Raw genomic sequence first — 15,333 nt, 5'->3', positions numbered from 1 at the left:
CCCTCCCAGCCGCCCACCTCCCAGACGGGCTCCGAGCTGGGCAAGCAGACAGGACATCGTGCCTCTTGGTCCCCAGGAGAAACGTGGAGTGTGAGCTGCTGGTCTGGCCCCACTGGAGAGGCTGCTGGTGGCCGTAACTGTCCTAAGCATAGGACATCCTGGGGTCAGGGTGGGGACAGAGCCTGTGCCTGTCTTCACTTGGCCTCACAGTGGAGCTGCTTGTGTGGGGTGTCGGCCCCGGTAGCCTGAGGTCAACATGGACTTAAAATATTGAGACACGGCTCGGATACCCGGATACCCGGAGGCCAGCAGACTCCTTCCTCTCTTTCTCTAGGAGAGGCATCCTCAAGCTCTCTCAGTATTGCCTCGTCCAAAGCGACAGGCACGGGTCAGAGGCCTGGGTGACCAGGCCCACCTGGCTGGCCTGAGAAGGGCACAAGAGGTTACCAAAATCGGGCCTGGCCTACCCGTCCTCCTCAGCTCACTGAGGGTTCAAGCTGCCTCTTTCCCGAGGCAGAGCACTGGGCCCACCTGACTCTTCCTCCGGGGAAGGAAAAGGAGCCAGAGGTCAGAGTGGTGCTAAGGGGAAGAGGCATCTCCGGGCTTACAGCAGTGTCACGAGTAGCAGTTTATGGACTGCACGGCCCCTCTCAGACTGGGGCACCCCTAAAGCCAAGGCCCCCATGTCCCCTCTGTCCTCCGGGAGAACATGAGCCATGCTGGGACAGGTGTGGTCTGTTTTGTTCACAGGTGTGTCCTGGGTGCTCCCAGCACCGCCTGGCACAGGTGGGTGCTCCATAAATATTTTTTAAGAGATGAATCCCTCTGTGTCCCGATGACGGGCAGAGGGGGCACCCTGAAACTATGCCCAGGACCGTCTGGTGCGACCAGGCCCCCACGTGGGTCCCCGAGAGGGCCTGGCAAGCCGGGAGCAGGCCTTTCAGCATGGGCAGGAACAGGAGGGTGCCAAGACCACAGCACCACTGCACACCTGGTTAGATGGCCTGGGACTCCTCTCGGGGGACAGCGCCCTCTCATGTCTGGCCTCCCCCATCCTCAGTTGTCTCAGCTCTTAATAGGCACATGCAGAGTTCAGAACGGTGTTTTCCAGTTCTGACTGCTGGGGTGAGAAGTGGGGTGGGACTGCGGGGTGTGCAGAGGGTCAGGAGACTTGGGAGGAGGCTGAGGAGTGAGGAGGAGGAGGAGGAGGAGGAGCAGCAGCAGCATCTTACACTGCTCTAGAGAAGGGTGCAGAGCACGCAGTTAGTTCCCCTCTGACACCAGCAGCTCGGACACACAGGTGGGGCTGGAGCGGGGAGGCCCCAGAAGGCCAGGCTCTGCCCTCCCTGGCAGTCGGCTCTGAGGGTCACCTGCAGTGCACATAGCTGGGGCCGGGCGGCAGGTGCCCTGATAGGGCTCCTTGTCACATCCCCAGTGGGTCTCACAGAGAGGAGACGGGATGGCCGAGCTTCAGGGGAAGGTGGGGACGGACCCTGGCTGAAGTGTGGGGTTGCTGGTGCCCTGATGGGGGGACACTTCCCTGTCCTCGCCTGTCCAAATTCCCTTCCTCCGAGTCTCCGGGACCCAGCGCTCCCTCGCTGGACTCACAGCAGGGTTTGCTGGGAAGCATCTTCCTGGTTAATTTCCACACCCCCACCCGTCCCGGCCCCCGGGAAGCCGGAGCAGGTGCGAGCCCGGCCCTGGCCGCTTCCCCTCTCCGCTGGGAACGTGAAGACCAAACAGCCATTCCCCGAACACCTCTTTGGCTTCCTCGAGCACCGTTTCTGCCTTCTCCGTCCTGTAATGAGCAGGGCTTTGCCGGCCCGTCTCTCTGGCTCCTACCTCCCCGGCAGACCTCACACAGCACAGCAAGAGAGAAAGCCTGGCTGTCTCCAGAGCCCACACCCCGCCACCCCCAGTCCTGGTGGCACTGCAGGGAGGTGGCCTTAGCAGACACACTAAACTCCCCATGAGATACACCAGATCTCCCCTTCTGCAAAGCAGCCTCTTACGGGGGGAGGTTAGCCCGGCCTCAGTTCCTCTTCCTGCCCCCAGAGATGGCAGGTGGGAAGCCCACAGGCCTCCTGCATGGGTGGGCCTGGCTCCCCAGAGCCCCCTGCCCTGGCACAGTGCGTTTCAGGACCTATGGGCAGCTCACCACAAAGCACGTGTCATCCTTGCCCGTGAGTAAGAAGCACGGGAGGGTCTTTTTTCACCACCTAGTGAGCTGCGCTGGAATAGCTTTACCTAGCTTTCTGCAGTTTGTGGTTATGGGTGTAGGCACTCTCTCTCTCTCTCTCACACACACACACACACACACACACACACTTCCATTATACACATATATATATATACCATTTCTCAGAGAAAGAAGTATTGACATCAGACATAAGCCCGTTTAACTCAAGAAAGCCCCCCCCCAACCTCCCCAATCCCCATCGCCTGCCACTTCCCCCAAGGAAAAAAAAAGAAACTAAAAATATTTCCATCATCCTCAGTTTTCAGGTTTCCTCTCAGTCGCATTTGAACTTTCCCAAACACTGCACAGGATGGACAGAACGAGCTGTCCAGCAAGGCCTGAGGTCTTCTCAACTGGGTGGTATCTTTCTGGAAAAAGAGGAGACCCCGAGTTAGCATTTAGAGTGATGTGTTTCCACCCTAGTGAGTCCGGCCAGCACTGCCTGCCACCTCCTGTCGCTTGCGTCTGGCCTGAGGTGTGCTCTGGCCTGAGATTGGACTCGGGGCCACACCTGACACGTTTATTGGTCGCTGCTGTTGATTGAGAAGCTTGTTAGCTTCGTCCCCCACCCGCCCCACTCCCCCGTTCAGTGCTAAGCATGAGACTGAGCTCATTAAGAATCTACTGAACTGAATCTTCTTCCCTTTTCTGTCCTCAAGCTTGTTCCAGCCCATCTACCAGGACGGGTGTCTGGAGTCTTATTTAACATCTGTCTGGACCAAAGTTACAGCCCCGTCTCCCCACCAGGACCCTCCTCGGATGCGGGGCTGGGGAGGGTGCTGGCAGACAGCCTGGGCTAAGAAGTCCCCTTTGGCTCGGAGGCCCTGTCCTCATCCCGGGCTACTTGCAGATGGTTCTATACGAGGACAGCCTCTGAGGACTGTCTCCGGGTCTATGACAGCTGATTTGAGGATCTAGCTGCGGTTCTTGGCTGGCCTGCATCAGAAATACTTTGGATGCTTGTTTAAAAATGCATTTTCCTGGACCCTGCACCACGGCTACCGAGTCAGAATCGCTGGGGTCGGGCCAGGAGTGTGCATGCATCCCAGGTGACTCTGATGAACACAAAGCCTTGCAAGCCTTTGGCATAGAATTGGTTCTGAGTTTTTGGTCCCCAGAACCATCAGCTGGAAATAAGCTTGCCCATCCTAGGCACGTGCAGAGACTGGAAAGTGGACTATAAAAAGGATACAAAGGTGAGCTATGGGTGACTAAACCCAGAATGACACATTCTATAATTTCAATTGTATATATTGTATTACATGCTATCTTCCATGTGAATGGCACCACCTGCGTTGTGCAGTGTGCAACCTACACATTTGTACCCAGCAGTCCTGCACAGACCCTCTGGCCTTTCTGACATTACCAGGCCATTATGCATCCCTAATATCTTGTGGGTGGGATAGCTCATGCCCCCAGCCAAGCGCTCTGTACAGCTGCTTGTGTTGGCCGGAGCCAGGCTGTCTGCCAGGCCAAAGGATGCTTCAGTGTCCCGGGGAGCACAGGCCTATCCGCTCTCTCTGAGACTGGCTGAGGCCGTTGCATTGGTCCTGGAGGCATCCCTGGCCCTGCGGGTGGGGTGGTCCTTACCTGCAAGGTGAACTTGCGTGGACAGCCTCTTCTTAGAATCGGGAGGTGAAGTTCCTGAGGCTGTTGGCCCCAGCTAAGGTCCCCAGCATGTTCCTGTCGAAGCCTTGCTGCAGGGACAGAAACATCAACTGTGTGACACAAACATAGTGTGAGGCTCGCTGCGGGGCCAGACTCTGCCCCCCAGAGCATCTCGGCTCATGTAGTCTCTGGACACGGGTGTGCCCTGACCACTATGTACATGTGTCAAAGGCCAAAACCGGCCTCATGAAATGCACAACCAGACACAACACTGTCACTCTCTGTGAGTGAGGGAACCGTGTCTGGACTTCTGTCAGCACGTTCGAATTCCCTACTTGTATCTGCAGAAATCTGAATCGAGGCATGAGGATTTCGGCTAGTACTCAAGAGGTTAGAGAAGTTGTTAGTTCTTCTTCCTCCCGACCATCCCCGCCTGTCGTTAATTCTCACAAGAGCTCTTGGGCAGGGTGGACGTGGCCGGTGTGTCTCAGACACAGGGGCAGGCGGCTGGTGCTGGTGGGGAAGCCGTGTTCTAGAAGGCTCTGTTTACTTGTCTGCTCTCCACCTCCAACCCCACCAGCCCCTGAGCACCTGCTGCGTGGGGACTGAGTCTTGTCCCTGCTATTTGTCCCAGCATATAGCTCCGTGAACACGCTTGTCCTTCAAGACGTTTCCACAGACGCGCGCCCCACGGTGACCTTGCCTGTCCTCGTGGCTCCACCCACCCGAACCCCGCTCCTCTCTGCACCGCAGCTCTGGCCTCTGCCGGGTCCCCGCCACATCCCGCCTGGACTCCCGTCCGAGTCTCCCAGACTCGGCCTTTCCGGGTCACGACCCCTCCTACTCCCACCGCAGAAGCCTCCTCGCCCCCCCCCCACAGCTGCCCTGCTCCTGTTGACGTCAGTCCTGGGGTCCGTTCCTCCTGCCCCCGTCTTTCACCTGCCGCCCACGTCCCAGCCTGAAGAACGGCCACCGCACGGTGGGAGGGAAGGGGCAGGGTGGAGGTGGCACGTCCTAAAACAAGACCTCATCCTGGAGGGGGCTCTGTGCTGACGACGTGGGGAGGTGTTGAGGACAGAGAGAGCCAAAGGTCACCACCGGACGGGGACAGCAGGCTCCGGGTCTCTCAGTCCCCTCTGCCGAGCTCACGGGCATGGGACGAGTCTTTCTAGTGCTGCTTTGATCACGAGGACCCGGGCTTCCCTCACAGGGAAAGGCTCTGCCGGGCGGGAAGAACCGCGGCAGGGTCAATGACGCGGGGACTTACCTGTCTGAGGACGCCCTGCAGCTCCCTGCTGGACCACATGTCGGACAGGAGAAGTCGGGCGGCTTCCGCGGCCTTGGGCGAGGCGCTGGGCAGAGGGAGGTGCGTTTGTGAGCCGAGACTCGGGGAGGCACGAGAGGGGTGTCCTCCCTCCCAGCCTCACCTCCGGGCCTTCGAGATGGGGAGGGAGAGGCCCCAGGGGTGCAGGAGAGAGGAGCCCAGTGGGGTGTGCTGAGCCCTGGTCACTCCACACCGTGGGCACAGCCGCACCCCCGCCCTTCTAGAGACACCCAGGACTGTCCTCGGGGCCACAGGGTGGGAGTGCCCTCCCGCTGCCACCACCTTGTACTGGGAAGGGAGGGCCTCACAGGGCAGGGAAAGCTCCCCCACAGCTGCCCCTCTGAGGACACTGTGCCCCTGCATCCCCCGGCTGGGACGTGTGCCACCTCCATCCCCTCTGAGTAGCCCGAGGCCTGGATGCTGGGCCCCAGCTCCACTTACTCTCAGCTTCTAGAACTTCCCCGTTCAGGCCTCCCCCATCCCTGCCTCCCCTGCCCTGGGCATTCTCCCTGCCCGGTGGAGAGCTGCGGCCCCCCTGCGGCCCGTCCCTTGGCGCACCTGCCGCGGCTCAGGTTGACCACGTTGTTGAGCATGCTGCTGGAGAAGTGCTGCTTGGCCAGCTGCGGCTGTGAGGCCATCAGGTTCCTCACAGTGTAGCAGGCCGAGGACAGGATGTCTTCCGAGTTGCTGGTGTTGCCGGTGTGGCTGGTGAGGAGCCTGGTCACCTCCGGGAACACCTGGTTCCCTGGGAGAGGAAGGTGTGGGGGCACAGGGTCAGGGTGACCAAGGGAAGGAGGGTTCCCTCTGGGGACAGAGTCTGGGACTGCCTTCTGCAGGCTCCGGGCGAGGAGGCCCCTCAGGGCCCAGATGGGACCTCTGCAGGCCTGCCCCCCACCCTCAGGGGACCGGCCCTGTCTGTCTCCACACCAGCGTCCCCTCCTGGAATGCTCACCCCAGGGAATGGTTAAGAGGGTGACCCTCCAGCAGGCTCTGCAAAGCGAGGGGGAGCAGAGGCAGGTGGTCTTACCCATCACTCTGTGCAGCACCGGGTGGCGGGACATGTTGCTCAGGAGGGAGGCTCCGGACCGCACCACGTCGGAGTTGCCAGACTGCAGGAGGCGGGCGATCTGTGGCAGGCCCTTCTCCTTCAGCCCGATCAGCTGGCTCATGCCGCTGGACATCTGGGGAGGAAGAGCCGGTGAGGAGCCCGGCAGGCAGCAGGGGCCGGAATCTCAGACAGGACCCAGGGCCTCTTCTCTTGCACGTGGGAGGCGCTAGCAGGTGTGCAAAGACCTCCCACGCGGACACCTACAGCACACCCAGGCCGACACGCACCCCTTTCTCCTGGCCCTGAACCCCGCTCCTGGGTCCGCCTGCAGCACAGACGGGGTGAGACGGAGTCTCATTTCTCTCACTGGCCTGACCCAGAGTCAGCTCCTCACCCGGCTGTCTCAGCTCCGTCCCCATGTTCCCAGCGCTGTCTCCCACAGGAAACCCTGTGCTCCGGGTGTTTGCCAGGGAAGGAAGTGCTGCCACCTCTCCCAGCTTCCCTGCCTGCAGAAGCCCGTGCACATCTGCTGAGGGCTTGCCCGAGACCAAGAGGGATAAACGAGGGTCTGTGCTGCGCAGAGTATAATCCGGGAGGGAGGCCAGCTCCCCAGGCTCCTGAGCCACCACGTCATCCTGGGCACATCCTGGTCTAGGCCAGTGTGGGGTCTCAGAGACCCCCAGCCTCACCCCTCCCAGTCAGGGAAGTTCTCTCCCCTCCATTCTCCCCGTCCCGTGGCTGTGCGATTCCCTTGTGTCCTAAGTGAAGCTGAAGGACAGCGGCTGCCTGGGACAGCTGCACTGTCCTCAGTGGTCAAGAGGCTCCCTGTGGCTCTGCCCTGTGCCATGTGCCCTGCAAGCAACATACACTGGGCCTCAAAATCTAAACTGATTCTGTCACCTCTTCCTCTGGACCTGCCCAGGCTCTATTTTCCCACCTCTGTCAGTTCAACAAATGGCAGGCTCCTCCGGCCACACACTCTCCATCCCTGTCCCCCACCCCGGCCTGGGGCTGGGAGATCGGAAGCCCAGCAGAGGGGTTGGGATAGAATCCATGCGGCCCAGGGGATTGTGTGGGCACAGAAGGATCCTGCAGGAGTGCACCACCCGGAACCCCCCAGAGGGCAGGGACGTTTCGGCTCTCATCATGTCCCTGGCGCCCACCCCAGCACCCAGCATGCACCAGGTGTGCCGCTCCTGTCTGCAGAATGCAGCTGGGAAGCCCGTATGCGTTGGATGGACTCGGCCAGGGGGGAGGCTGGAGGGAAAAGCAGGGAGCGGGGCCTGCACTGCGGACGGGGGTGGGGGCTGCAGGAGGGCGGGCGCGGCCCTGCTCACCAGCCCCTTGCTGGCCGTCAGGTTCTGCAGGGCACCCGCACAGGCCTCCAGGGTGGCATCCTTCTTGCTCTTGCCCATGAGGTTCAGGTAGGTGCGGATGGCATCCGAGTGGTACAACCAGCTGCTGCCCTTGGGGTTGGTCTCTTCCTCAGGAAGGGGGCAGTCGTAGTTGTTGTTCTGAGGAGGAGGAGCAGGTCAGTGGGGAGGCTGGGGAGGGGACACAACCCAAGCATTCTGTCCTCTGGCTCCTACCGAGCACGCAGCTCCCCTCTGCATGGGAGACGGCTGCCTGCCCCCCAGCTCCCGATGCAGCGTGAGCCCCAGGCGAGGCTGTGGTGTGGGCCCGTCCCCTAGGGCTGGGCTCGGGCTGCAGGAGGCCCGAGGGGAAAGGGTGGTGAGGCAGTGGGCCTGGTGGGGTGCGTGGTGCTCACCATCATCTTGTCGCTCTTGTTGCTGAAGCAGCCGGTGGAGGACTTGTCCGTGTAGGCGTTGCGGGCGTTATACTCCAGCTGGCGGTAGCGGGTGGGCACCTCGGCGTCCAGGCGGTAGGAGAGGTTGTGCAGGACACACATGCAGTTCTCCACGGACTGGGGACCAAGCAGAGGGGTGGCGCCTGAGCCCCCACCCGGCCCCGCTGGCTCCTGGCTCATCTAACCACCCCAATAGGAGCAGCGGGCACCCGCCACACCCTCTGTCTGGAACTAGCTCTCAGGGACACTTGGGGACTTGGATCTGAATCTCTCACTCCTGGCCGTGTGAACTTGAGTGGCTTCCCTCAGCTTCTGGGCCTCAGTTTTCATTGCCTACTGCACTGGGCTATGGGGACGATGAAACATGGAAAGTGCCGACCACGGGGCCCCACACATGGCAGGACACAGCAGACCTGGCTGCTGTGTCCACTGCTGTGGATGGAGCGCTGGTGACAATGTGTCCTCCTGGAATGGGCCCTTCAGAAGCAGCCTCGGTGTCGTTAGGCTCCAAAGCCACTGGGCCCCACTGCCTCTGCCCTCCCCTCTCTCTGTGACCGGCCTCAGCCTCCAATATTAAAGGTTCGAAGTCCACACAAGGTCTGGGGACTGGAACTCCATGATGGCAGCTGGGCCCACACTGTTGTCACCTTCCCTGGGTGAACCTCCCAGGGTGAGGTCTGGGGGCAGTGGATTTACCTTCCTAATGGCGTTTGGCCACTGCTGGGGTTGGAGGGACTCTGGTGTCCAGAGTTAGGGTGACACAGGTGTAGGGGACGCTGCACCCAAAGTGGAAAAGCCCCTTGCCCACGGGAACTACGCTGAGCCTCTAAGTGACAAGGCTCCTCTCTGAGGCCCTGTCGTCACCCCCCGTGGAAGAAGCAGGAGATAAAATCCCTCCCCATGGAGACAGTGCTGAGGACCCAGGTGCCAGTCCCCTGGTGGACTGGGGACTGCTGCACCTCCTCATCTCCCAGGTCCCTGTCCTGCTGTGCTCGAAATAACTCAGCCTTCAGCTTAGCTGCCCGCCATGATTTTCCTTTCTGTCTCTTTGTGCTGGTGTGTTGGGAAGGCCAGGGAGGGCAGGAGGGTGGCTCTGCCGATGGCTTTTTGGGAGGCAGCAGGGAGATGGCAGTGGCAGAAGGAGCCTTGTCTCAGGGAGGCCCAGCCCTGGGGACACCAGTGTGGATTCCTCGGGCCGCAGGGCCAATGATGGCGCAGCCGGCGAATGTGCGCTGGGAGCGTGGTCTGTGCCAGGCCCTGTTCTTTGTGTTTTGCTTCTCAACTAATCGAGTCCTTCAAACAACCCGTGAGGTCATGTGATTCTGGCCCTCTCCTTAGAGTTGAGAGTGAACTAAGGAACAGAGAGGTTAAGCAGGCAGCTACATCCGCTCAGCATCTAAGTGAGGGAGAGCGAGGTCGCATGGGCATGCTGCCCCCAGCGCCTGCCTCTGCTGCCATGGCTGTAGTCTGCGTCCCCTCCACCACCCCAGGCTCTGTGCTGCTGCCCTGTCACTCGGCCAGGCTTCAAAGGCATCCAGAAAGGGCAACCCTGACTCATGGGGTCTGGGAGAGAGAGACGCCAGGACGGGGAGCCCAAGGAGCCGCCCTCGCTGATGGGGAGGTGTGGCCCTGGGCCTCGGGGCTCTGGACAGAGAGGACACGGGACAGGGGCTGGGTGTCGGGGTGCCAGCGGGGGCTGCGCTCTCACCTTGTCGTCGCAGCGGCTGGCGGCCACGCAGTTCTGCACATAGGCCATGAGGGAGTCGATGAGCCCCGAGTAGTTGCGCATGGCGTGGCGGCCCGCGTCCGCGGAGCTCAGGTTCCTGGGAGGGCGCAGAGAGGGTGCCGTGCGTGCAGAGGAGAGAAAGGGAGAAAGAGAGGAGGGTGGAGGTTGGAGGTTGTCGTAGGAGGAGGAAGGAAGGAGGGAGACCGAAGGAGTAAAGAGGAGGAAAAAGGAAAGAAAGAAAAATCATTCAGCCCATTACACCTGGCCCTGGCGGAGGCTGCAACGAGGTCTCGATTGAACTCAGTTCTTGCCCTTCTTTCTGCCCGTGTGGTCCCCACGTTTGTAACTTTTATGGCTGTCATTGGCTCCATGTGTCAATGACTCCTTTGCAGCTGACAGCCCAAGGCTCACACCCTGCCACTAGTGGCCACGTGCGGACCGGGAGCAGCGAGCGCCTGCCTGCCCCGTCTCTTTTTGGGGTGCAGGAAGCAGCTCTGTGGGGTGCTGGATTGGGAATGGAGCAGAGGGTGGCTCGGCTTGGGACCCTCCCTCCCCACTAGGGCGTGCTCTGCCACGGCCGTAGGCTCCTTCCCAAGCAACGTGTGCCCATCTGCCTGGTGCAGGTGGGTGTGCACCGGCCCTGCAGCCCCATGAAGTCCGTAATTACGCTGGCCTATCGTCTCCCCAGCCTCCCCCTCCCTGGAGGTTGCTGCTGGGGGCTGGCAGGGAGAAACACAGTGGAGACACAGAGGCACATGCCGACTTCACTCCGGGGAGGTCTCAGGAGTTGGGGAGCAGCAAGGCGGGACCCTAAAGGGGGCCTTGCTCCACGAGCTCCAAGCTCCATGCCAGCACCCCAGCCCCCGCCGGTTTGTACACCTCTGCTCCCAGAGCGAGCTCGCCCACCAGCCCCACGGGGGCTGTGTCACGCCCTGGGCAGAGCTCAGGAAACTTTGGGCAGAGCAGTGCTATCTTCATGCCAACAGATATGGCAAACGGCTTGAGCACCGCAGCCGGGAAGTGACTCATTAGCAGCCACATCACTAGACTTTTGTCTGAAAGAATGCTCTTCAAGATGGTACAAGAAAGGCATTTTTGCAGGGGGTGGAGGAAAGCTAAATGGTGGAACCAGTCTGGATATTCAGATCCAGGCATTTCCACTTTCAGATTCCTAACTAATGTCTGCTGTGTCCCCTCAAAGGCGGTGGAAGGGTCTCCAGCCTCATCCAGGTTCAGGGAAGTTGGGAACACCTGAGCCCCGTGTCTTGGTGCCTGCCCACGAGAGCCAGTGCCCGGCTCTGTCATGTTCTCTGTCCTGGCAGGATGCTGGCTGAGACGGGACCTGGGGAAGGGCCCGGGGCTGGGGCAGAAGCACCCTTGTGTCCTCTTCTCTCACCTCAAGCAGCCTGTGGCATTGAAGAAGACCTCGGGGTCCACCACTTCCCGGGACATGTTGCTGTTGCCGTCGCACCGGCCGGAGTAGGGGATGATGACGCGGTCGGCCAGAACCGGCAGGGCGTCGGCAATCAGCTCCTCCTTCAGCTCGTCGGTGGAGGACAGGTTCCAGAGCAGCCCTGGGGGGCGCAGACCGTCAACCCACCACTGCCAGGCTCAGGAGGCTGCAGCCCAGGCTCTAGCAAACAGGCCCCACTGCAACGTCACCTTCCACGTGGGCCTGGTCTATCAAACCTAGTGTCTGCGTCGTGAACCCATTTCTCAGTATTTTAACTAGACTGCAGGTTCTTTGGGGGCAGGGAGCATCTCAGAGTTCTCTGTCAAGGTCCAAATTGTGCATATAGAAAGTTATCAAAAAACATTTGATCAGTGGTTTTTAACATAAATTTTAGAACTTAGAATCTCCTAATGTTCTCTATTTTCCATCTGAAAGCCATTCTGGAAATACTCGTCCACTGTTACTCTGTACACGGTCTCATCCTCCCAGTCCAAATTGAGGTCTTCGTGGTGACATAAATCGCCTGTGTCCCCCACCTTGAGCGCTTAGTATATTTTTTGAACACAGGGCAGGTGCATAAGACCTGTTAACCCCTTCCCTGCCGGTCTTACTCTCTCCCCATCACCTGCAAATCCCAGGGCCTGACGACTATGGGTCCTGCCTGGACACGGGCCTTCCTCCAAGTGCCCTCTAACCTCAGAAAGACCGTGACCCCTGTGGGTATGCACACCACCCAGGGTCACCATGTGGACACCACTAACGAGGCCGAGGCCGGTGCCATTGGACTCCCAGGATATTAGCCCTGGGCCGGATCTGTACAGTGTGCCTTGGCCCAGCCTGGAGGACTGGCCTGTCCCCGGCCTGGGGCCACCAGCCTTGCACGGCTCCCCGCCCTCCTGGCTCTCCGTGGCGGGGGTGTCCTACCCGTCAGTTGCTTCTGGATCTCGGTGTTCCCGGTTCTCCTCAGGAGGCTGACGGCCTCGCGGATCCCGTTCTGCCTCCGGGTCTCCAGCTTGTTGGTGGTGCTCCGGAACACCAGGTTGCGCAGGGCCCCCGCCGCGGCCTGCTGCACGTTCTGGTTGGGGCTGCGGAGGAGGTCCACCAGCTTGCAGATGCCTCCCAGCTGATAGACCTGCCGGAACAGAAGCGCCACATTGCCTGGTCAAGGGAGGTCAGTCTGACCTCGTAATTCTCTACCCAAAGTGGATTTTTCTCAGACCAAAAAAAAAAAAAAAAAATCTGCTGTCAGTTCAGAAACATCTAAGTCAACCAAAATAAATAAGCAGTGTGAGGTCATGGTACCTGACCCAGACCAGGAACCAAAAGACCCGCATTCAGATCCTGGGTCGCCCGATCCCAGCTGGGAGACCCTCGTCCTTCCTGAGCCCTATTTTCCTCCTTTGGAGTATGGTGGCGAGGACCAGATGAGACAATGGATATAAATAAATACACGTCAAGCTCCTAAAGCAGAACACAGACATAAGGAAGACTCTGCTACGGAAACTCTTTCTCCTGTAGTAGAAGCTTTGATGCTAACTAATCCTGGACTCCAGCAAACCCATTTATGGCACTACACCCTTGGGTTGAGTTGCAGAGCCCTGTAGGAGTCCTCCCTGCCAGCCAAGCTTGGGAGGCAGGAACAAGCCCAGTTTTCCACTGTAAGATGCCTGGGCAGAGGGGAAGGAGGATGGGAGTTGATGGTGGGAGAGGTCGTGTTCTTCAGTGGAATTTGAGAAAGGTGATTTCTGTTGAGCCCATGGCTGGCACTGAAGTGGCTCTTCCGTGACCAGTGGAGGAAATGCACCTCTCTAATGTCCACTCAACCAGAGGGCTTTGCTCTGCAGAAGGTCAAGATGCCCAGCTCTGCCCTCGGGCAATGCGAGGGCCCCTGGCAGCTGGGCAGGGTGAGATGGAGCCAACAGCAAATGCTCGCACCCATCTCTAAATGCACAGGCCTACTGGGGAGGAGAGTGTGCAGCCAGGTACCTGTTGCTTGGCAGATTCATCCTGGAAGCAGGTGTGCTGGATGTAATAGGCCCCAATGGCTTGGTACTTCTCGTCCTGGGAGCTCAGGTACTGCACCGCCTTGGGGATGGTCAGCCCGCTGCACTCAATGTCCTCACTGCAGATCCTGTGGGGAACGGGCAGTGGGGGAGGGTTACAGGGTGGGCTGGGAGCCCTAGAGCAGGGGGCTCAGAATTCCTCCTTGCACCCCCGAGCTGCCACAGCCTCATCTGCCCTCCAGAGAGTCAGAACATGGCAGGCCCAGGCCCGCTTGGAGAACACTCTTAGAACAGCTCAGCTCCTTCAAAAGAGACGCAAACCCACTGGCTTTCCTCTGTGAGAGAACACTGGCTCTGAAAGGCTCTGGTCGTGGTTAGCATCCAGGCAGGCAGGTTATCTCTGCACTGAGGAAATACTCTACCCTGTTCCCTGCGGGGAAGCTCCCCACTCACCATGCCATCTCTCGTGTTTGTGTCCAGTATTGGGAAAATGAAAGCTGGTGGCTGTGAGCCTGCCCGCCCATCCACCCACCCACCCATCCCCAACTCCAGCTCTTCTTACACAAAAACTCTCACGTCTACCTCTTCTTCCCATCCTCCTGGCCCCCACTTTCCTGCTGATGATGATCGTGCTCGTGACTGATCGGCAGCAATAGACCCTCTTTTCCAAGCTCCTCCATCCAACGTTTTATACTCTTTTACCCAATAAGTGGTCCTAAAACGGGGTTTGCCGTGTTGTTCCCCAACTGAGAAACCATCAGTGGCGTCTCCATGCTGCAGGTTCAGGTTCAAACTGCTTAGACTTGTACCCATATTAGGTTGGACCATAGGAACTGGCTGATAGCCTTTTTTGAGCCACAAAACCAGAAACTTCGTGTGCTTTAGCCTAATCTTCTGGTTGCACTGCGTCCTCTTGCACATTCCAAGCCCCTTAACAAGGGTCCCCTGACCAGGTCTCGGGCACACCTGAAGGCACGCCACCAGCCTTCCCCAGGAAGGGAACCTCTTGTAGGATCCTCTCTAGCTCCCATGGTGTTGAGTCACAGGCTGGTGGCTGACTGTGTCCTGGTTCCCAGCCAGAGATGGAGAGTTGTCCCAGAGCAGGGACAGACCCTTCTGTGGCACCTGGCTCTACCCCACTAAATATCCTCCAGCGTTTATAGAGTGAGCCGTCTCCCCATTTGTACTAGATTCACGTTCTCAATACCAGGTGCTCAATAAATATGCATGGTTTTAGGTATGACAACCCAACTTCATTTCTAGAAAAATCACCCAAGGGGCAGAACTCTCTGGCACTGGGCAAGTAGTACCCCTGCCCTGCATTGAGAGAATGTCATCCTGCATCCTTCAGTCAAATGTTACCTCTAAATGGCTTGTCACTCATCCCCTCCATATCTTACTTAGACCCTCCACTCAGGGCCTCTGCTTGGGGCAATAAGCCAGGGCCAGACGCTGCCCTGATCAGTCTCCCAGGGAGAGGGGTTTCCTAGCCCCTCTTTAGTCACCCCAAATGTACCATATAGCCTTTCAGTAGTTGGAGAGGGCCAGCTCCCTAACGGGGTTCTGCTTATTTTCAGAACAAAGTGGTACCAGCAGGGAGAAGCACAGGCTGTAGAGGCAGCTGTGTGGCCTTGGCCGAGCTACTTAACATCTCTGGGCCTTGTTTCCTCCTCAGGAATACTGGCACCTGCCTGGGAGGGGTTATGAGGATTAAGGGTGGAGAATGCAGTGCTCCTGGGCGCTGCGAAAAGCAGTTAATCACATAGCTGCAGAACAGCTCTGGGCGATCCTCAGGGCTGTGTCCGGCACTCACCACAGGGCCTGGCATGTAGCAGATGCTCAGTAAGTGTTTGCTAAATAAATGACTAAACAGCGATCGTTAGGTCGTGATGAAGGACAGTGCGAAGGCTCACGGCACTCTGAGCCCTGAAGGGCATGCGCAATGTCACTCACGACACCCAGGTGCCTAGGGCTCCTTCATGGGACACCCCATTCGGTCTCCGTTCTTCCTACTGGGCGATGGCCCCTCATCCTTTGTGTATAGGAGTTGTGCTCTGTTCCTTAGCACTAGATCGTGTCCCTCTGTTTTATGTCTGTTTGTCCTAGTCACTCTCTGGAGTTCCCT

General features: G+C 59.0%; 1 protein-coding gene across 1 annotated transcript in view; it reads right to left on the bottom strand.

The window, feature by feature from the left end:
• The window catches only part of PKP1 (plakophilin 1), a 43,107-nt gene continuing 27,774 nt past the window's right edge, over positions 1-15,333 (bottom strand). Inside the window, exons 4-14 of the mRNA XM_045536191.1 lie at positions 13,192-13,336; positions 12,130-12,337; positions 11,149-11,326; positions 9,735-9,849; positions 7,988-8,143; positions 7,557-7,733; positions 6,199-6,352; positions 5,730-5,916; positions 5,115-5,199; positions 3,830-3,936; positions 1-2,607 (exon numbers count right to left, since the gene is read on the bottom strand). Of these exons, the coding sequence (XP_045392147.1) occupies positions 3,862-3,936; positions 5,115-5,199; positions 5,730-5,916; positions 6,199-6,352; positions 7,557-7,733; positions 7,988-8,143; positions 9,735-9,849; positions 11,149-11,326; positions 12,130-12,337; positions 13,192-13,336 (1,480 nt within the window). The 3' untranslated portion in view covers positions 1-2,607; positions 3,830-3,861. The remainder of the gene's footprint in view (positions 2,608-3,829; positions 3,937-5,114; positions 5,200-5,729; positions 5,917-6,198; positions 6,353-7,556; positions 7,734-7,987; positions 8,144-9,734; positions 9,850-11,148; positions 11,327-12,129; positions 12,338-13,191; positions 13,337-15,333) is intronic.

The sequence above is a fragment of the Lemur catta genome, chromosome 23, assembly GCF_020740605.2.
Source record: "Lemur catta isolate mLemCat1 chromosome 23, mLemCat1.pri, whole genome shotgun sequence".
NCBI lineage: Eukaryota > Metazoa > Chordata > Mammalia > Primates > Lemuridae > Lemur > Lemur catta.
This window is presented reverse-complemented; position numbering and strand designations above follow the sequence as displayed.